At 39.4% G+C, this 21,121-nt stretch overlaps 3 protein-coding genes across 3 annotated transcripts; all 3 read right to left on the bottom strand.

Moving 5' to 3' along the window:
• Positions 1–8,419: 8,419 nt before the first annotated feature.
• On the bottom strand, positions 8,420–8,938 carry LOC145612680 (uncharacterized). The gene has a single exon (XM_081667999.1). It carries the CDS (start codon positions 8,936–8,938, stop codon positions 8,420–8,422), a length of 519 nt encoding a protein of 172 aa, XP_081524125.1.
• A 235-nt stretch (positions 8,939–9,173) lies between these two features.
• Positions 9,174–10,348, bottom strand: LOC145612681 (uncharacterized). The gene is made up of 2 exons (XM_081668000.1): positions 9,599–10,348; positions 9,174–9,383 (listed from the first exon to the last, which is right to left on the bottom strand). Exons 1-2 carry the CDS (start codon positions 10,346–10,348, stop codon positions 9,174–9,176), a joined length of 960 nt encoding a protein of 319 aa, XP_081524126.1.
• A 1,377-nt stretch (positions 10,349–11,725) lies between these two features.
• On the bottom strand, positions 11,726–12,205 carry LOC145612683 (uncharacterized). Its single transcript, XM_081668001.1, has one exon. The coding sequence runs from the start codon at positions 12,203–12,205 to the stop codon at positions 11,726–11,728; it is 480 nt and encodes a 159-aa protein (XP_081524127.1).
• Positions 12,206–21,121: the final 8,916 nt, after the last annotated feature.

Raw genomic sequence — 21,121 nt, forward strand, 5'->3', positions numbered from 1 at the left:
TATATTTATCATATTAAAAATTAAAATGTACAAAAGTACAAAGTATATAACTAATTTTTGAAAGGTATAATTATATTTATATATCATTGAATTAATAATACAAAATATATTTTTGAATCATCAATTTTTTAAATCTTTTAGATTATAAACGTATAAGGTTTTAATTAGCAAGCATAAAATGAAAACTTTAAAGCATACTTGCATTTTGATAAAACAAATAAATAATTAAAAAAAAAATGGATGTAAATGATCATGAAATTAACCCATGGTTTTAGACTTTAATTAGGAAAAATATATTGGTCTACATATCTTTTTAAATAGAAAAGAAACGTTGGGCAGTAAAAAAAAAATGAATAAAACATCTAAAATTAAAGGATTGTAGATTTATTAATATAAGGGTGAATTTTCTTTTAATATTATCAATTGTACTATAAGTCTATAATGAATTACTTCCTTAGTGTGTGACTTGTGAGACTGAGACGTTGGATCATAAATGTGGTTTCATTGTTACACTAGTGTGTGATTGTGTGAAAGGTGGAGCCTCTCAAACAAATAATATTGGTGGAGCCAAAGTTTATTAGCTCTATCATTTAATGATTCTAAAACATCAAATATTATTAACAATTATATAATCTACGACATCATCAATAAACTATTTCTTCCATTCCTTTTAGACATTTATTTGACATTTCTCACCTTTTACGGATTAACTTTGACTAATTTCATGTTTTATCCTTAACCATAAAAGGTCATGTCCCTTTCTAAAATAAACATATAGTCATGTCATTTCAGTGTATTTCTATTAACATTTTATCAAGGCACTGTATTGAAAAGAAGAACTAATAATACATTGTTATCAAGTGTGCTTAGTCGAAAAGTCATTTAGGGGAAATGTTTTATGCACTCCGTCTCTTAATATATGCAACATTTTACTTTCTAATTTCAAATTAGGTAATTTGATAATATACATTGCTATTAGCCAATTAAATAACAATTAATATACTGTATAGTACTAAATAAAGTAGTCAAATTTATAATATAAATAGTGCAAAAATTATGTTAAAATGATGAATTTATTAAGAAACGGAGAAAATATTACTCATGTTTTTTACATGTATGTTCCATCTTGACTTTTGAACTAATTGTGTACAGCACTTTAATTAATGATCATGCTTATACATAAGATCAATTATGCATGGGTTAAATGAGTACTTGTTAAAATCATACTTACTACTTACTTGTATATCTCAGTTCAATGTATAGCTAGATTGCGATGAATAATATTTTGTTATAATTTATATACCTTGTTAAATAAAATATCTATCACCGGTCAAAATCTCATGTTGTTAAAATGTGATGGTCAAACTGATATACTACTCCCTCCGTCCCTAAATTACATTCTTTTTTGGAAATTTACACGGGAATTAAGGAGAGAAAAATAAGACAAATAACAATCAATGGGAAATACAAAGATAGATTAGTTATTACTCATGACAAGTCATCAATCCTTTGCAAAAAAAAAAAAAAATAGGACCAATCACATGCTCCTTATTAAAAAAATTTAACCAATCATATTCATTGTAATTTGGCACAAGGATTATGAGTGAGATTAGGTAAGGATGAATGAGAAAGCATTAAATATAAAACAGAAAAAGAGAGTTGATTTACTAAAAAAAAACTTACCAAAATAGAAAGGAGGAATGTAATTTTGGAATACCAAAAATAGAAAGGATGAATGTAATTTAGGGACGAAGGGAGTAATAAAAAAAACTAATAAACTACTCCCTTCGTTTTTAAATACTTGCTCCATTTCTATTTTTTGCACTATTCATTTAGTCTACTTTGACTAATGTTTGTGATTTATATATAAGAAAAAATATAGTCTTGTGGGTACTTGTTGGAATCATCCCAATGATTAGATTATTAATTTCCAATTGTTAGAATCTATACGTATTGATAATTAAAGATATTAGTGATCAAAGATTAGCATCGACATGCGTGTCCAAGAGAAATGGAGCAAGTATTTAAAAACGGAGAGAGTATTACAAAACTAAGACACTATAAATATCAGTTCAGCTCTAATCATTTTAGTAAATGTGAACAGGCCGTAGTTGTTACAATTTACATCTATCGGCTTACATGTCCAGCAAAAATTAAGCAGTTATGCAAAATGTAAAGGTGATCATAATTTTCTCAATTAAGCGAGGGTAAAAAGGGTAATCCAAGGGGGACAGAAAAACGAAGATAGCATGCAAAAAAATGACGCGTGTAAGGAGCAATGACCCCACGTATGGACTGTAGAAACTTTAGATGAAGTCAGGATTCTTGTTGTTAGATTTGAGTCACACGTGGAGGCCCAACACTTCTCGTATCCACAAGAGTGTCCTTTTTGCTACTTAGATTTTTTTTTTTTTATTTATGTCTTCGATATTCGAGCTTTGAAATACATTCCCCGTCGGTTTGTAATGTGTACTTTGACCGAAATACTAGATTTAGCATAATTACTTACCCGATCTATCTTATATTCCTATTCCTAACACATTATTAGATTTACCCCGTACACTCGATAAAGTAAGGACTAACACATTTTTTTTATTTATTTTGTCAAAAAAAAAAAAAAAAAAATATTGATCCGAGGAACTAACTAACTAAGCGAACAACAAATTACATATAGTAAAGATTTTTTGGAGATTTTTTTTCTTTTTTTTTTTTTTTTTTTAAAAAAAAAATCAGATTTTTGTGGAGATTAGATATTCGGAAAATGCACATTTAGAGATATCTATTAATATGTTACTTGATCATAGTTTAGTTGATTTGATCCATGGTAGACAAGAAGTAAGCAAAAAACAAAAAAAAAAAAAAAAAAAAAAAAAATGTATATATGACATATAATAAAGTAGGACAAAAACATTTTAGTTTTGAAAATTAGAAAGGTTGTAAATGGAGAAAGATTTGTGGCCGACCACTCTATCCTATTAAGATTAAGGTTTTGACTTTTGACATTATGGTCTCATACGAATTGTTGAAACTTCATAAATTTTGTTTGAAGTTGATTAAGTTTATAACAGATTAGTTAATATGACTTGGTTGAACTTGAAGCATACTTGAAGTAGACGACTCATCAGTGAAATATGACATTTATAGCCATGCATAACAAATTGAACAATTAATTTGTCACTTTGCATTCAATTATAAAGGGCTTCCTTCGTTATAAACTTATAATATAAAGGCACATTCAGCTTATGTATAAAATTAATATTATTGTACTATTTCAATGTCAATTTCATTGATTTTGACAGTGAAATTTCATTGATATTGTGACTTGTGAGTGTGTGTAATTGGGGTTTGCCAAATATACCACAAAGGGTAAAGATCTTTCAAGAATGGTGTAAAACAAAATCGTAAAGAATTTATGGAACGAAGATAGTAAAAGTATATATGTGAGATTTTGAATAATAATACAACTTAAACAGCTTAAACAACAGAGTAAAAAAAACTTGTAAGAACAAAATATATACTTGTGTGATTATGCAAGATTCTTATTTTTAGCTTAATGTGTAGATATGTTGAATAGTCAAATTTTGTCTAGATAAGTAACCCATTTTGAACCTAGGGATTGAGTCCGATTGTACCAACTATTGGGTCGGACTCTCCCTTTCAAAAAGTCTAAGGGCCTACTCTATTTTTCAGTTCAGCTCATTTCAATCAATGAGAACAGACCCTAAATCTTCACATTAAATTTGGCCAAATTATTAGGGCTTATCCTAGAATAGTACTTAAAAATAATAATAATAAATAAATAAATAATAAAAAATAAAAAATTGAACCTTAAAATTTCCCCGAGCTTTAATTTTCCGAATTCAACATAGAAATTAAATTGTCAATTTCGGGTCAAATTATTGGGTCGGATCAGAGATTGGGGGCCTAAAAAGTTTGGCGATATAATAATATTTCCACCAAACTAATATTGTTTGTTTAGTTATTGATTCTTAATATGAGAGGAACTTTATGTTAGATTACTCCTGTTTGATGTTATTGGATAAAGAAATGACCTAATACATATGAATGAATGTGGATGTCACCTTCAAGAAAGATTTAGAGTATCTACTAGTACTCTTGTAGTCTGTTCATCTGAAAGCGAAATGTAAATTAGAGTTCGTTTGCAAATATATTTATATTTATATGATGCTCAAATGATAGTTTAGATAGTTTCTTAGATAAATACAAATTAATTATGTACTTAATTTGGTCTAGCATGTCTGCAATTATATGAAGTATCACAATTTTAGGTAGGGGACCATGCATGTTTCAGCTTAATCCTCGCGTAATCCGGAAGTATGCTGCACCACTAATTTCTCTAAACTACAGTTTAATGTCTCTCTACCTTTTTCACTCTAGTGCTCATCTTTTATTTAAGGAAAATGATATACGCAATCTTTAACAAATGTACATGCAAACAAAAAATTGTTGATCAACTATTTAACTTAAGGGCCTGTTCTGTGTTCTCTTACGTTGAAATTCAGTTCAGTTCAGTTCAGTTCAGCTCAGCTCAGTTCAGTTCAGTTCAGCTCAGCTCTTAGTTTCCTTCTCTTATAGAATATTCATTTCAGTTAAGTTCAGTTCAGCTCAATTCAGTTCAGTTCAGCTGAGTTCAGTCGATGAGAACAGGCCCTTAAAGATGCATAGTTTTGTCATGAATTTCTTAACTTAGTCTACGACTCTACGTACAAAATATGAATACAGATACAGGTTAAGTAATTTGACTGTTTTAGTTAACCGTATGTCCGTAAGGGGGTTGTACATATATACCATAATCTATCGTTTCTTTTAATCTACAAAGTTAAATAAAGCTATATACATCGTTGTTTAGGCAAATCTCAACAAGGACATATGAAAATCTGCTAGGTTTGGGGGGTAATAATAATCATACTACCAAAAGCATATAAAATAGCAATAAAGCAATAATAAAGCAATAGATAAGCAACGAATAAACAATAAGTAAACAGAAAGAACTCTATTATGAAAAGAGAGTAAGTTCAGAGATACAATACTGAATAAGGACTAGCCTCCTTCTTCAGTAGGGACAAAGCTCCGTAGATAAATGCAGAGTAATTCTATTATATTTAGAGTATATGTGTGTACATGAGTGCTCAAAATGTCTAATTATGCTTATTTATACCTAGGGATCTCTAGGGTTTACAAAGATATTCGGAATATATTCAAAATGAGGAAGATCTTCTTGATTTATCTTCTTCCCTGTTCTGTAGGTGTATCTTTGGCAAGTATCTCTTTGATTGATATCCTTGATGCTGCTTTCCTTGTTTATTCCAATCAAGCCGTTTTGCTTATTTTGTTGATGTATTGCTTCTTGACTAGTGCCCTAAATGTAATGGGTCGTATTACAATACGGGCCCAACAATTGCCCCTAATTTTTATTTCCAAGTATTTGGAAGTGAAAATTACCTAAAGAAAACTCTAGAGAATATTTTGAATTTCAGAAATTGTTCCAACGGTTAGCAAAATAGAAAGTGGTGGCGGTTTTAAGGCAACTTCCTCGATAACTGTGAAGGGCGGTTTATTTCCGTCTTTGGTATTTATTGGGTGTGCAGGCTATTGTCTAATCACTTCAATTGCTTTGCCCCAATTTCAATTTCATCAGGTATTTTCTCTCTCTTCTCTATTTGCTCTGTTTTACACTTTGTACTTTTTCCTTGTTTTTGCGATGGATGATCATGTGAGAGTGGTGTTTGCTGGGGTGGATGAGGGTGTGAAAAGGCCAAACTTGGTGGCGCAGAACGTCTTTCCTGTCAAGGATACCTATCCTTCCACCATTACGAAGGAGGAAGTTCAGAATATTGCTGCAATTGCGTGTTTTCCTGATGGGGTTGTGGTGAAAATTCCATCACCTAGGGAATGGGCTGACTGGATTGCCCCTGGTTGGGTGTGTTTCTTTGAGTACCCCTTTGTAATTGGGCACACTTTTCCTTTTTCTGCTCTTGTTCGCCAATTCCTTTCTAGAGTTAGGGTTTCGCCTTGTCAATTGTTGCCCCAGACTTGGAGGGTATTGAGAATTCTGGATTTGTTGAGTATAAAATTGGGTATAGAACTTGATGTGAGGGATTTGTGTTACCCTTATACTATTAGGACCAGTGGTAAAGGTCGAGTTGGTCTTCGCCTGAAGGATGGCGTTGGTCCTTTGGTGACTGACTTGGAGAAGGCGTTTGACAAGAAGTGGTATCACAAGTTCTTCTTTGTGAGGATTGATTCATTGGGTGATGATTGTGATTTTTTGATTGACACTGTTGAGGCTGAAGGTATTCTGTTTTCTTATTCTTTTATGTTCTTCTTTCCTTCTTTGTTGATTTGGGCTTATTTGCTTGTTGGTTGCAGTCAGCAAATTGAAGCAGCGCTCTCAGTCTCCATCCCTGATAGACAAGTTGTATGAGTTGAGTGCAGACGAGAGATCTTTCATCAAGTTGACACAACCTGAAGCAGTTATTCAAATTAAGTCCTTGGACGAATCTGATTCTGAGCAGAAAGTTGCCCCAACCATGTCTCAAGGTTTGTTTTCTTTCTTTCTTGTGTTTCGATGTTTTGTTGTTCTTATACTTTTGTGAATGTGTGGTTGATGTCGGTTTGCTTGTTTAGTTTGTGGGTTTTTAATTTTGAATTGGCTGTATCTTTGTTGAATATACTTGCATACAATTGTTAATCTATTTGATTGTTATTAGCGTCCTTGCTGTATATATTTGCTGTGATCCTTGTTGTATACATTTGCTGTGATCCTTGTTGTATACATTTGCTGTGTTCCTTGTTGTATACATTTGCTGTGTTCCTAGTTGTATTACTTTTTGAACCAGCTATGTTCCTTGTAGATACATCAAGGTCACTAAGGTCTCATGATCTTCTTAGCTCATCTTCCATCTTGGGTCGTCTTAAGTCTTGCTCGTCCCCCCAAACTTCTGAGGCTGTTCCCATCAAGATGGTTGCTCCCAAGGGTGTCCCTCCTCCGCCTCCGTCTCGTGCCAGTCTCAAGAGGAAGTTGGAGATGCCCATTGATGTTGACGCTGCTGAGTTTTCTTTTGACTCCCTTGCTCCGCATGTAGATACCCTGTTGTTTCCTTCCTTCAAGGATCGCCAATCTTCGATGACTTTTGCTGACCTTTCACAAGAGGCGGCCGTACAGTCTTTCCAGGTATAGTATACTCCCAAATTTTTTTTTTTAAATAAAATCGACCTTATTGAAATATGCTCCTTACACTTCATCTTTGCTGTGCAGAGCCTTCAGTCCTGCCTTGGTGTTTTAGGCAAGGTGTCAGAATTTTCTCGGGTGTATGAGGCTATGAAGAAGGAGCGTGATGCTCTGTCTGACAAGTACAAGGCCGCTACTGAGGCTTTGAAGGCTAAACGGACTAAGCATCGGGACTGCATTTCTGAGCGGGATGGGCTGAAGGGTACCCTGAAGGAAGCTGCTAACAAGGCCATTGATGCTGCTACGTACTACTACGGGAAGGCACGTATTGAGATGATGGAGGAGTTTCAGCAAGGAAAGCATGAGGCTTGGGACTATGATGGTGATAAGGCTTCTTTTGAGAAGGCGTTTCCTGAGGGGACTGCTGCTCCTGGCTCACTACTGCTGAGCTTTGCTGATGAGGAAGTGAACTCTCCTCATAATGAAGAAGTCAAGGATGCCCCAGAGGTGATGAAGCCTGTTGCTGAAGAAGTAGCTCCTGCTGACAACATGGGGGAGAATTAGTTTAGCTGGTGCTGCGTCACCTTTAAAAAATGTAAAACTTTTGAATGCTGTTTCTGTTTACTGCCTTAGTGCAGTTTGGATAATTTGTTTTTATTTTGTGCCACACTTCTGTAGCTGGATGCTTTGTTTAATTTTGTTGCAATGCAACTAAGTATTTCTGTCTTTCTTGCTGTGTGGTTGACTTTTCTGTATAGTGTGTTGTGATTGTAGTTGTATCACGAATGTATTACAGTTGTATTACAGTTGTATTACAGTTGTATTACAGTTGTGATGCAACTTACATGTGTTTGTATGCCTTGTAAGGATAGTAGGTCTGTTCTTTTCAGGAATGACTTGTCTTTGTTCTGTAGTGAAGGGACTTGTTACATTCTTGCTCAGTAATGTCAGTCGTGTTCCTTGCAAAACAGAAGAAGGTGAGGGGTGGCCGTGGGTTTCCCCAACGGCCATCCGATGCCAAAGTCAGTACTCGTAATGATCATAAAGCAAATTGACAAAGGATAGAGATAGATGAGTACCTTTCGTGCTGATTTTGGCTGTTGGAGATTTTTGTGTTTTTGTGTTTTTCTTTTTTTTTTTTGTATTTTTGCTTGTTTTCCTGTTTTTTTGGTTTTTCCTTTTTGTAAATTAAAAGACAAAATAGAAATAACAACTGCGTACCTTTCTTCAGAAATGATATAACTTTAAATGTGCTGCGTTCCAGCTTCGTTGCACTTCTTTTCCTTCTGCATTCTTGAGTCTGTATGCTCCATTACCTACCACCTTAGTGATTTCATAGGGTCCTTCCCAGTTGGGTGCTAACTTTCCTGCATTGACTTCCCTGGTGTTTTCGTATACCTTCATGAGGACCCAATCTCCTAGCTTGAAGACTTTAACTCTGACATTCTTGTTAAAGGATCTTGCTACTTCCTGTTGATATGCTGCCATTCTCATTTGTGCATCTTCCCTTAGTTCCTCCACTGTGTCTAAATTGTGAATTAGTTTTGCTTGATTTCTTTCTTCTGTCATTAGCCCGTACCTTGCTGTAGGCACTTCTACCTCTGTTGGGATTACTGCTTCACATCCGTACACCAGTGAGAAAGGGGTATGACCTGTAGCGCCTTTAGGGGTTGTCCTGTCTACCCATAATATGTTGGGTAGTTCATCTGCCCATTTTCCTTTGGCTCCTTCCAGCCTTTTCTTCATGTTGCCTATAAGGACTTTGTTGCTTGATTCTGCTTGTCCATTTGCTTGTGGGTATCTTGGTGTAGATGTGATAAGGGAGATGTTCCATTCCTTACAGAACTTGGTGGTTTTGTTGCTGATGAATTGGGACCCATTGTCTGTAATGATCTCTGCTGGTACCCCGAATCTGCTTAGAATGTTCCTCTTTATAAATGAGATGACGTGCTTATCCTTGATTTCCTTGTACGCTTCTGCTTCAATCAATTTGGAAAAGTAGTCTGTCATTGCTAAGAAGTACACTCTCTGTCCTGATGACGGTGGTAGCTTTACTATATCCATTCCCCACTTCATAAATGGCCACGGTGTCAATGTTGGGTGTAATTCCTCTGATGGCTTGTGTGTTAAGGGCGCATGTTTTTGGCATGCTAGGCATTTCTTGGCGAACTCTGCTGCATCCTTCCTCATACTGGGCCAGTTGTATCCCATTCTAAGTGCTCTGTTGGCTAGATTCCTTCCTCCGGAGTGATTTCCGCACTCTCCACTGTGTAGGGATTGTAAGACTTGCTGAGCTTCTTTTCCTTCCAGGCATCTTAAGAAAGGTCCTGCTGCAGATTTCTTGAAGAGTACATTGCTGATCAGGCAGTACTTGGAGGCTTTCTGAGCGAATGCTTGAGCTGTTACTTTCCCTGTTGGTTTCGTGTTGCCCAGGAGGTATTCTTTCAAAGGCGTTATCCAACTGTTGTCTTCTTCTTCTGTAGGGCCTGTTTGAATTTCGTAGACACTCATGGTTAACTCCTTCTCTATGGCTGGTGAGAGTACATGTACTAGTGGGATTGCCCCAAATTCTTCTGGATTGATGTTTGACCCCAAATTTGCCAATGCGTCTGCTTCGGTGTTCAGGTTTCGGGGTACTTGTTCTATCTTGAACTCCTTGAATTCTTTGATGAGCTTCTTTGTGACTTCTAGGTAGGCAATCATTCTAGTGTCTTTTGCTGCATACTGTCCGTTGACTTGGTTTACCATGAGTAGAGAATCAGAAATTACTTCCAGGTGTTGTATCTTCATATCCCTTGCAACGGTTAGCCCTGTAATTAGTGCTTCGTATTCAGCTTCATTATTGGTAGCCTTGAAGTTACACCTTATTGCCTGTGCTATCTTGTCTCCTTGGGGTGATGTCAGTACTACTCCTAAGCCTACTCCTCGTATGTTTGCTGCACCATCTGTATGGAGTGTCCATTTCTGCGCAGCTTTTGGTTCCTGTAGAGCTAGTACTTCCTTCTGTGCTTCTTCTTCAAGGGTAGGGCTGAAGTCTGCCACGAAGTCTGCCAAGGCTTGAGATTTAACCGCCGTCCTGGGTTCGTACTGTATGTCATACCTGCTCCGATGTAGGGCCCATTTCTCCATCCTTCCTGACATTTCTGGCTTTCTCATGATAGCTCTGATGGGGTAGTTGGTCCGTACTTGTATGGAATGACTCTCGAAGTATGGACGTAACTTTACTGAAGCAGTGAACAAGGCTAAAATGATTTTCTCCAACGATGCATATCTTGTTTCCGCACTGAGCAGGGTCTTGCTGACGTAGTAGATTGGAAATTGTTCCTTATCTTCTTCTCTTGTGAGAACTGCGCTGACCGTCCCTTCAGATACTGCAAGGTATAGCTGGAGTGGTTCTCCTTCTTTGGGCTAGGAGAGAATCAACGGGTTGGCTAGGTATTCTTTCAGCTTCTGGAATGCTTCATCGTGTTCCTGTTCCCACTTAAACTCCTTGTTCTTTTTCAGTACCTCGTAGAAAGCTCTATTCTTTTCTGAAGACTTTGAAATGAATCTGTTCAGTGCCGCGATTTTCCCTGTTAAGCTCTGTACATCCTTCTTGGATTTTGGTCGCTCCAGGTCTAAGATGGCTTTAACTTGTTCCGGACTGGCTTCTATTCCTCTTTGCGTAACCATGTATCCCAAGAACTTTCCTGATTGTACTCCAAATGTGCACTTTATGGGATTTAACTTCATGCCGTATTGTTTCAGGATGACGAATGCTTCTCTAAGGTCTCTGACGTGATCTTCTGCCTTCTTGGATTTAACTACCATATCGTCTATGTAGACTTCCATCGTGTTTCCAATTTGTTCTTCAAACATCTTGTTTACCAACCTTTGGTACGTTGCCCCTGCATTCTTCAATCCGAAAGGCATCACCTTGTAGCAGTATATTCCTTGGCTGGTAATGAAGGCTGTCTTTTCTTGATCGTCCTTGTGCATGAGGATCTAGTTGTAACCACTGTAGGCGTCCATAAAGGATAGCAACTCGTGTCCTGCTGTGGCGTCTACCATGGCATCGATATGAGGTAAAGGGAATGGGTCTTTTGGGCAAGCCTTGTTGATGTCTGTGAAATCTATGCAGATCCGCCATTTCCCATTCTTCTTCCTTACTACCACCACGTTGGCATGCCATTCTGGGTATTTTACTTCTCTGATCTTTCCTGTCTTCAGTAGGTTTTGAATTTCTTCGTTGATGATCTTGTTCCTTTCTGGCGCGAATTTTCTTCTTTTTTGCTTCACTGGTGTATGCATTGGATCTACGTTTAATTTGTGGGTGATAACTTCTGGGGAAATGCCTTTCATGTCTTCATGGGTCCAAGCAAACACATCTTTCTCTTTTTCTAGAAAGTCGTAAATTTGTTGTCTGAGTTCTGCTTTCAGCTCTGATCCTATTCTGACTTTTTGATCTGGATGTATGGGGTTCAGCTGGACTTCTGTGGCTTCTTGCTCTTCTGATATACTCAACTTCTCTTGGCCCAGCTGACCCTCTGATTGCTATGCTGAACTCTTTTCTGCAGATGTTGCCTTCAGTGCTATCTTGTAACATTCTTTAGCTTCCCTAGGATCTCCTCTGATTTCTTGAATTCCCCATCTAGTAGGGAACTTAATGACCTGATGGTACGTAGAAGGGATGGCTTTCATTTCGTGTATCCAGGGTCTTCCCAGAATCATATTGTATGAGGATAGAGTGTCGATCACTAAGAACTTGACTTGCAGGTTGATCCCTTTTGCATATGTTGCCAATGTAATCTCCCCACTTGTCTTCTTGGTTTCTCCGCTGAATCCTACTAGCATTGTTGATTTGTTGACGATATTCTTCTCATCTATGTTCATGTGCTTCAAGGTGTCCAGCATGATGATATTTGCAGAGCTTCCATTGTCGACTAGGATTCGCTTAATCATGCAGTTTCCAACTGGGAGTGAGATCACTAGGCCGTCATGATGACCTTCTAATGCGTCGCTTTCTTCAAACATGATAGGGATGTCTATCTTTGATTTTTCCCTCTTGTCTGGTTGCTCTTTGTTGCTTTCTTTTGCGTGCCGCTTTGCTGCTGAATATGTTAGACCGCATACTTCTGACCCTCCTGATATGAAACAAATGGTTTTGACAATTGGAGGTGGGGGTGGAGGACCTCCTTGCTTGGACTATCTGTCCTTCCCTGAAGCTTTAGATCTATCTGACAAGAGTTCTTTGAGGTAGCCCTTCTTTAACAAGTATGCAACTTCCTTTCTGAGCGCGACACATTCATCAGTAGTGTGACCAATATCTGAATGGAAATCACACCATCTGGATGGATCCTTCTTCTCCCCAGGCCTATCACTCCTTCTAGGCCATTGAACAGTATCTCCCATCTTGTTTAAGGTCCTTATTACTCATGCAGGGTTGACATTGAAGCAATACTCGTGCAATTTGGGTGGGAGCTCAGGATCTTCCCTCCAATCAGAAAACTCTCCTTCGACAACATTGACTGATCCTTCATCAAAGCGGGAACGCTGATACGGCTTGAATCGATGATCTCTCCTGGGGAAGTTGTTGTTCCTTCTTGATGGACGATCTTCATCCTTCCTAAGCTCTGGAGTCTTTCTAGCATATGCATCTTCTTGCTTTAGCTTGTACATCTTCAAAGGTTGTGCATGGATATTTGGTTAATTCCTTGTAGAGCTCACTGTGATCTAGCAATCCTCTCCTGAACGCTTCAATGGTTGTAGGAGCATCGCACTTGTGTATTCCAATCTTTTCCCTGTTGAACCTGTTAAGATAATCCCTCAAGGATTCACCATGTCTTTGCACAACACGGTATAAATCCGATGACTGCTTCTCTATTTTCCTGCTGCTGGCGAACTGGACCTTGAATAGGTTTACCATTCCTGCAAAAGATCGAATTGTCCCATTATCTAAATTAATGAACCAAATTAAAGCTGGACCTGATAATGTGGCTCCAAAGCCTTTGCACATGATGGCCTCTCTGATGTCTCTTGGGATAGAGCTGGTCATCATCTTCTGCTTGTAGAGGGATACATGCTCATCAGGGTCTGTTGTTCCATCGTACATGGCCATGCTGGGTGTGCTGAACCTCTTTGGCACTTCTACCATGGCGATCTCTTCTGGGAAAGGAGACTCTATATAGCCATCTGATGCTTCTTCCTCCATGGGTTTTGGCATTCCAGGGATCTTGGCGATCTTGGCTTCGATTGCTTTGAGGTACTCTTTGACTACCTTCTCTATCTTTCCCTCCTCAGATCCTTCTTGACCATTCTGCTTAGGGGTTCCTGCATTCAAAGAGTCCAGATCTAGGGTTGTTTCCCCTAGTGTTAGATCCTTTTTCCCCATTAGGGGTATGAAAGGTACCTGACATATCAAGCTGCATGGCTATACTTTCAGTGTTCTTTCTGGTATTAATGGTTTTGGAAGCGACTGATTGTATTTGGCTACGGAGGGCTTCATTTTGCTTGGTGAGACTGGTAAGCTTGGCTTCAGTTTGAACCTTTTGGGCCAACAGTGTTTCGATTTGGCTTTTTTGTTGGTCTAAGGTTTGACGGAATGCGTTCATTCCCTCATTGATTTCGGCCATGGTAAAGGGTACTTGGTGCCCAGACATGGTGTTTGTATTGGTTTTTTGGCGAATTGGTAGGTTAATTGATTATCAGCCCCACGGTGGGCGCCAAATTGTTTAGGCAAATCTCAACAAGGACATATGAGAATCTGCTAGGTTTGGGGGGTAATAACAATCATACTACCAAAAGCATATAAAATAGCAATAAAGCAATAATAAAGCAATAGATAAGCAACGAATAAACAATAAGTAAACAGAAAGAACTCTATTATGAAAAGAGAGTAAGTTCAGAGATACAATACTGAATAAGGACTAGCCTCCTTCTTCAGTAGGGACGAAGCTCCGTAGATAAATGCAGAGTAATTCTATTATATTTAGAGTATATGTGTGTACATGAGTGCTCAAAATGTCTAATTATGCTTATTTATACCTAGGGATATCTAGGGTTTACAAAGATATTCGGAATATATTTAAAATGAGGAAGATCTTCTTGATTTATCTTCTTCCCTGTTCTGTAGGTGTATCTTTGGCAAGTATCTCTTTGATTGATATCCTTGATGCTGCTTTCCTTGTTTATTCCAATCAAGCCGTTTTGCTTATTTTGTTGATGTATTGCTTCTTGGACTGGTGCCCTAAATGTAATGGGTCGTATTACAATACGGGCCCAACAATCGTATATGTTTAACGTGCCTTTCTTCTTATTGATTAACCACGCACCAATTCATAATTTGTTAGCATCATATACTTTGTATCCATGTATACATAATAACAAAAAAGATGACTAATGATTCATTTGAGTAAACTCTTGTCAACCAACCTTATTGCTGATTCAAAGAGTTCAACGATTAAGCATACGCCCGGAATATTGTTATTAAGTATACATAGACCTAACTTTTTACCAATAACATTTATGTACCTTTCTCCGATCAGATTCCTAATCACTTGTTTATGTATTAATCCTCCATTAGAATCACTAACCATTAAATAATCTTTGAATGTAATTAGTAGATTATCTTACATAGCCTCTTTCTTATCTACATCTAGTTATCTACCCTATCTTAGCTTAATTAGGGCTCCTACCTTCCTATCGTCAATTACTCAATTAGCCATATAATGGGTAGCACATTACCATATTATGGGCTGCTGATGTTAGCGTGCTAGCTTAAATTAGGCTCGTAGCCTTCTTAATTAATTACATTTTTATATATAAGTAAATTTAAGCACTAATTTTTTTTATAATTTATTTATTTATTTATTTATTTTTGATTTTTTGAGAGAGGAACAAAGTAGTACTTGTATGGATATGTAGCTTCAATTCATATATATTCATATAACACTATATCTTGGATAAATCAATGTTCTTATTATCAATACCACTTTGTATCTTAGAAATATCTCTTCAACGACCTTTAATAAAAATCCAAACAACTACGGATTACTTTATTTTTTCTAACCTTAGTACTCTGTATGGAAATTGATTTTGTCACTCCGAAAATTAAATTTTCGCGTCTTTTATTAGAGCACGAACCCACAACTACACAAGTAATCATTTCTCTTGTACCATGATATATAAATATAGAGGAGACAAAACATTGATCCTAAAAAGTAGTACAATTTCTCAAAAAATTGATCTAGAATCCTAAATTGGTGGGTGAAATCTTGACAATGTTCAATTTATTACCACATTATCAATAGTGCACAGTTTTCTTCAGTGCAATAAATTTATCATTTCACACGTTACACTCATCTTTACCATTCATTTTCAATTTTCATGATACTTTTACTAATGATTCGTACTATAACTTTATGAAGAACGTAAATGGAAGTGTCGTAAACATGCAAGATTTATGTTCCCATTTATATATAGTCTATCCAACAACAGGATATCCATTTCCGTATATCCTCCATGCATCGATCAGTTTCGTAATATCATAACTGTTACGATATAATCCGTATCTCTATCCCTTTACGTGGTCTCTGTTTATGCTAAATTTCGCCAAAGGGCGTCCTAAGGCTGGGACGTACGACAACTAGAGTGATTCGCTAAATAGACGTGAATTGAAACAATAAAAGACAAGGTGTTTTGATGATGCAGAAAACCCAAATGCGGGAAAATCTGCGGGTGGGTGCAAGACCACCGATTCACTATGAAAAATAGATGATTACAATGTTGTGAGAGCTTTTGAATGTAAGTGCTAAGCAGTATGAGTGAGATGATCCTCAATGATACAAATATCGTCCTATTTATACTATAATCATGCTAGGGTAGCTAAGCTGGAGATATCCGTTGAAGATGCTTCAAACGTCCTCCGCAAAAATAGGAAACCGTTGCTTGACCTAGTCTTGAGACTATCTTCTTGTTGCCTTTGAATTATCTGGGGAAAAATCCCATAAAAATAGGAGGAAAAAACTGCTGAAGTGAATATATTCCAGGACTTAGTCAAACCGATTTTCCGGGGAAATATACTGCCCTTCGCTGCTTCACTGTCTCTTTGGTCATGCGTCTTGTCGTGCGTCGAGACGAGTCTAAAAATTTACCATAACAATTTGCCCCCAATTGTTGAGTTGATCGTGGGAAGATCAAGGAAACAATTAACTTCCTACCAACCCACTGAATTTGAAAACTGCCATAACTTCTCCCAACCACTTGCATAAATAACCGTGCCGATCTAATTTCTACACACTTCCCCCAAATTCTCATTCTCTCTCCTAAAAACTTCCAAATCAATTTCTTTAGTTCGTGCTGATTTTTCCGGCGGTTTTACTCGAATTCCGGCCACTTTCTCAGGTAACTTCCTCTTCTTGAACTTTGATTTCTTCTACATTCATAGTTATCGTATGACTAGGAAGCCCAATTTACTTCCAAGAACTAGATTTTCACTTAGGGTTTTAGAGAGGGGTGAAAGTAAAATTGTGGGAGATATGGCTGATACCGACGACCCTCCAAGTGACCTCGGCGAAGGCGATGTCCCAGCATTCATTGCTTTGGCTGGGCTCCCCGAGTGCGCTGTGATCCAAGTCCCTTCGGACGAGGAAAGACCAGAGGATTGCCCAAAAGACCATGTCGTGATGTACGAGTACCCTTTTAAGCTGGGGTACACTATTCAATTTGGCCGTCTGGCTAGATCTTTGATGGAGGTGTTTGATATCGGCCCTAGTCAAGTGATGCCGCAATTCTGGAGAGTGGCTCATACCCTAGAGAAGGTTACTGCAGATTGGGAGGACCCTTTTACTTTGTCCGACCTTGTTTTTGCGTACAAACTCTCTTTTTCTAAGACAAATAGGTGTACATTGGTTCTGAAGTGAGGGCACCCTGCCTTGGTAGAACGAGCAGGGGTGAATGATCGTGGCTGGAAGTCACGCTATTTGTTTGTAGATAGGGAATCCCTGGGTGTAGAGGCTAGTTGGATGCGTTGTGGTTGGCGCGACGGAGGTATTGCTTATATCTTCTATCGCTTAATTTTGCTCACTTCGTTTTGACGTGGTTCTTATGGCTTGTTTTGTCGCAGATATCGACATCTCAGTGGTCTCACCAGGGAGGAGCAGTTTGAGGAAGGTAGAGGCTGTTCTGAGCATTCCTATTGCTAGACGGACCTTTGAAAAACCTGGTACCAAAAAGACAAGTGAAGGGGAAAAAATGGCTGCTGGTAAGGATGACTTACTTTGATTTTTCCTCTTGCTTTCTCGTTCTGTGCTAACTGCTTGGGTCATTCTGTTCCAGAGTCTCAATCAGGGAAGTCTGCCAAGATGTCGTACGAGGAGATGCTCGAACGTGCTGCAAGGAAGAAGAGAAAGCAGACTACTTCCAGCTCTGAGGACGTGGTACTGGACGTCCCTCCTATCAAGACAATGCCCAGTCCTCCTCCCAACATTCCTAAGGCACCTAAAGATGCTGACTATGTGTTGCGCGTCCCTTCTGACTTTCTTATTGGAACGTCGATGTCCGCGTCCCTTTGGCTTACTGCGGAGAAGTTGTTGTTTCCTAGCGCGGAGAGGCGTCTGGAGAAGATGACTCCTGCTCAGATTATCAGCGAGGCAGTGTCCCTTCAACTCAACGTAAGTCTTCTCTCCCTCTATTCTTTTCTTTCCTTTTTCTTAAGTGACATTCTTTGGTTTGGTACTTTCAGTCTCTGCAAAACTTGCTCGCAACTCGAGGGTACTTCATTTCTACTGAGAAGGAAATGGCTTCCCTTCGCTCTTCAGTTGGGGCGATAAGTAACGCGAGACGTGTTGCTGATGAGGAGGTGAAGAACCAGAAGAAGCAGGTTGAGGAGAAGGACGCGCAGATTTCCAGTCTTAAGGTTGCTCTGGAGCTGAAGGAGAAGCGCGTCGCGGAGCTGGAGGAGTCTTTGGAGGAGAAAAAGAAGCAGGCTGCAGACTTGGAGGCCACTTTAGCTGAGGTTCGTGAAGATGCAGTGAACTCTAAGTGCCTTGATCAGCTGACGACTCGTGCTAAGCTGTTGAGGCATTTCCTGTCTGGTCGTCTAACTGTTGGGGCTGCTCAGGACGAGCTTAACAAGTTTCTGTCGTCCTTGGGGACCGAGGCTGATCTGATTTCGGCTAGTGAAGTCCCCGGGGACGACGCGAAGTCCACTGCTGATTCTAAGGAGGCTGACGAGGGGGCAAGGAACCTTGATGGCGCCTTTGCTGATGCTGTCCTCAACTTTGATCCTGAGGTCCCTGCTGAAGTCGACGCTGGAGTCGGAACTTCTGGGGCGATGGATGTCACAGCTGAGGATGCCTGACTTCTGCTTTCCCTGCCTTTTGTCCGTCTTTTGAACTTGTTTTTTTGTTGAACTTTCTGTTTTACTGATCGTCGTGGGACGATCAGGTCTGTACTTTTGGATTGCTATTGCTTTGTCTTTACTGGATGTCATGGGACAGTCAGTCTTTTGCTTCTCTGCAAAACAAACTTTAGATTTGTGTGCTAACAAATACTTCGTGTTTTATTTGCTTTTCTTGCGTTCGTTTGATCTTTGGATACAAGCTTACAACATTTTTTTTGCAAAAAGAAATAAGTAAAAAGTGCTAAGTACAATGTTTCAATAAAATGGCCGTTATTTTGAAAAACCAAGTAAAAGTTTGTGCTTTTGATAGGCACTTTACATTTAATAGAAAAATTGAACGAAAGTTTCTCACTAGGTCGTTGAATAGTCTTGAGTGCTTGTATACATGGGAGGTATGTTGCCCCCAAATATCTGATGTCGTACGTTAGTTGGCCAACTCGACGTCGTTAGCGAGATATTTTGCTGCCATGGCTGTCTTGGGTCGTGACTGACTTCCTGTCGTGTCTTATCCAAGCTTCCAGGTTTTGACTGACCTGTCTGTCGTGTCTTTGCCCGGGACTGGCGTCTTGATGCCCTTGCGTTTTCTGCAAAACATGCTTTAGGACTGCTTCATATCCGTAGACAAGTGAGAATGGTGTCTGTCCTGTAGACGTCCTTGGCGTCGTTCGGTTCGCCCAGAGAACTGACGGGAGCTCCTCGGCCCATTTTCCCTTGGCTTCTTTGAGTCTCTTCTTGAGTGATTGGATAATTGTCTTATTGCTTGACTCGGCTTGGCCATTTGCTTGCGGATATCTGGGAGTGGATGTGCATAATTTGATGTTCCACTTGTCGCAGAATCGTCTGGTTTTGTCACTTATGAACTGTGACCCGTTGTCACAGACGATCTCTGAGGGGATGCAAAACCTGCAGATGATATTACTCCATATAAATGAAATGACTTCTTTGTCGCGTACCTGAGTGAACGAATCTGCTTCGATCCACTTTGAGAAGTAGTCGGTGAGAGCGAGCATGAAGACTTTTTGTCCTGGGGCGACGGGAAGTTTCTCTACTATGTCCATTCCCCATTTCATGAAAGGCCAAGGGCACAACGTAGGGTGGAGCATCTCTGGCGGTTTGTGCGTTAGTCCTCCGAATCTTTGGCAGCTGTCACACTTTGCTACGTATGCTTCGGCGTCTTTCTTCAGAGTTGGCCAGAAATAGCCTACTCGGAGGACTTTGTTTGCTAAACTGCGACCTCCTGAATGGTTGCCGCACTCTCCGTCGTGCTGCACCTGCAGGACATCCTGTTGTTCGTCGCCGACGAGGCATCTTTGCCAAAGACCTGTGGATGATATTTTGAACAGCACATCATGTTTAATTGCATAACTAGAAGCTTTATACCTGACTTTCCTTGCTTCTAATGGATCGTTTGGGAGGACGTCGTCCTTCAAGTACTTGATGATTGGGGTTGTCCAATTCGCGGTTGCGCCTATCGCCATAACGTCTGGTATTTGGGAGGTGTCGATTGACGGCTTCTGGAGATGGACCAGCGGGATGGTGCTGAAGGGCGACTTCCTGAGTGCGGAACCCAGGTTGGCTAGGGCGTCAGCTTGGGTGTTCTTATCTCTTGGAACTTGTTTGATTGTGAATGGGTTGAATTGTTTGGCTTTTCTTTTGGCGGCTTCTAGGTAGGCCATCATCTTTGAATCTTTGGCCGCAAACTCTCCGTTCAATTGGCTGACGATTAGTAACGAGTCGCTGTAGACATTTAGGCCTGTTGCTTTCAAATCTAGTGCGATGGTCATGCCTGTAATCAGTGCTTCGTACTCCGCCTCGTTGTTAGTTGCCTTGAAGTCACAGCTGATGGATTGTACTATCATGTCCCTTGTGGTGATTTTAGCACGACGCCTAGGCCAACGCCTCTTTGGTTTGACGAACCATCACAGAACATTGTCCAGACTGCCTCTTTCTGAGCGCTGTTGATTTCTTCCAGTTCTTGAGCTGCTAAGGGCTCCAATTCCGGGCTGAAATCTGCCACAAAATCTGCAAGTGCTTGGGACTTTATGGCCGTCCTTGGCTGGTACTTGATGTCGTACCCGCTTAGAGCGACGCTCCACTTGCCCAACCTGCCTGTCAAATCTGAGCTGCGCAACACAGACTTAAGTGGGAACTTAGTGCGTACCACCACTGGGTGGGTTTCAAAATAATGTCGCAGTTTTTTAACAGCAGTAGTTAAAGCAAGCACTAATTTTTCGAGGGCGGAATACCTGGTCTCTGCGTTTAGCAGAGACTTACTGACGTAGTATACAGGCAGTTGTTGGTTGTCGTCCTCTCTTGCCAGTACTGCGCTGACTGACGTCGTGCTGACGGCTAAATACAGTTGCAGGACTTCGTGCTCCTTTGGTTTGGATAGCAGGGGTGGTGATGTCATGTACTTTTTGAGTTCTTGTAGTGCCTCTTCATGTTTCTCTGTCCACGTGAATTCTTTGTTCTTCCTTAGAACGTCGTAGAAAGGGCGACATTTGTCGGACGATTTGCTTATGAATCGTTTGAGTGCTGCGACGCGCCCT

The sequence above is a fragment of the Chenopodium album genome, chromosome 24, assembly GCF_948465745.1.
Source record: "Chenopodium album chromosome 24, dcCheAlbu1.1, whole genome shotgun sequence".
Lineage (NCBI taxonomy): Eukaryota > Viridiplantae > Streptophyta > Magnoliopsida > Caryophyllales > Amaranthaceae > Chenopodium > Chenopodium album.

Coding starts and splice junctions, on each gene's coding strand:
- LOC145612681 (XM_081668000.1), bottom strand. CDS start 10,348: ATGAGAAAGCCAGAAATGTCAGGAAGGATGGAGAAATGGGCCCTACAT. Junction 9,384..9,598: donor ACACGAAACCAACAGGGAAA/GTAACAGCTCAA, acceptor CAACTGGCCCAG/TATGAGGAAGGATGCAGCAG.
- LOC145612680 (XM_081667999.1), bottom strand. CDS start 8,938: ATGAAGAAAAGGCTGGAAGGAGCCAAAGGAAAATGGGCAGATGAACTA.
- LOC145612683 (XM_081668001.1), bottom strand. CDS start 12,205: ATGTTTGAAGAAAGCGACGCATTAGAAGGTCATCATGACGGCCTAGTG.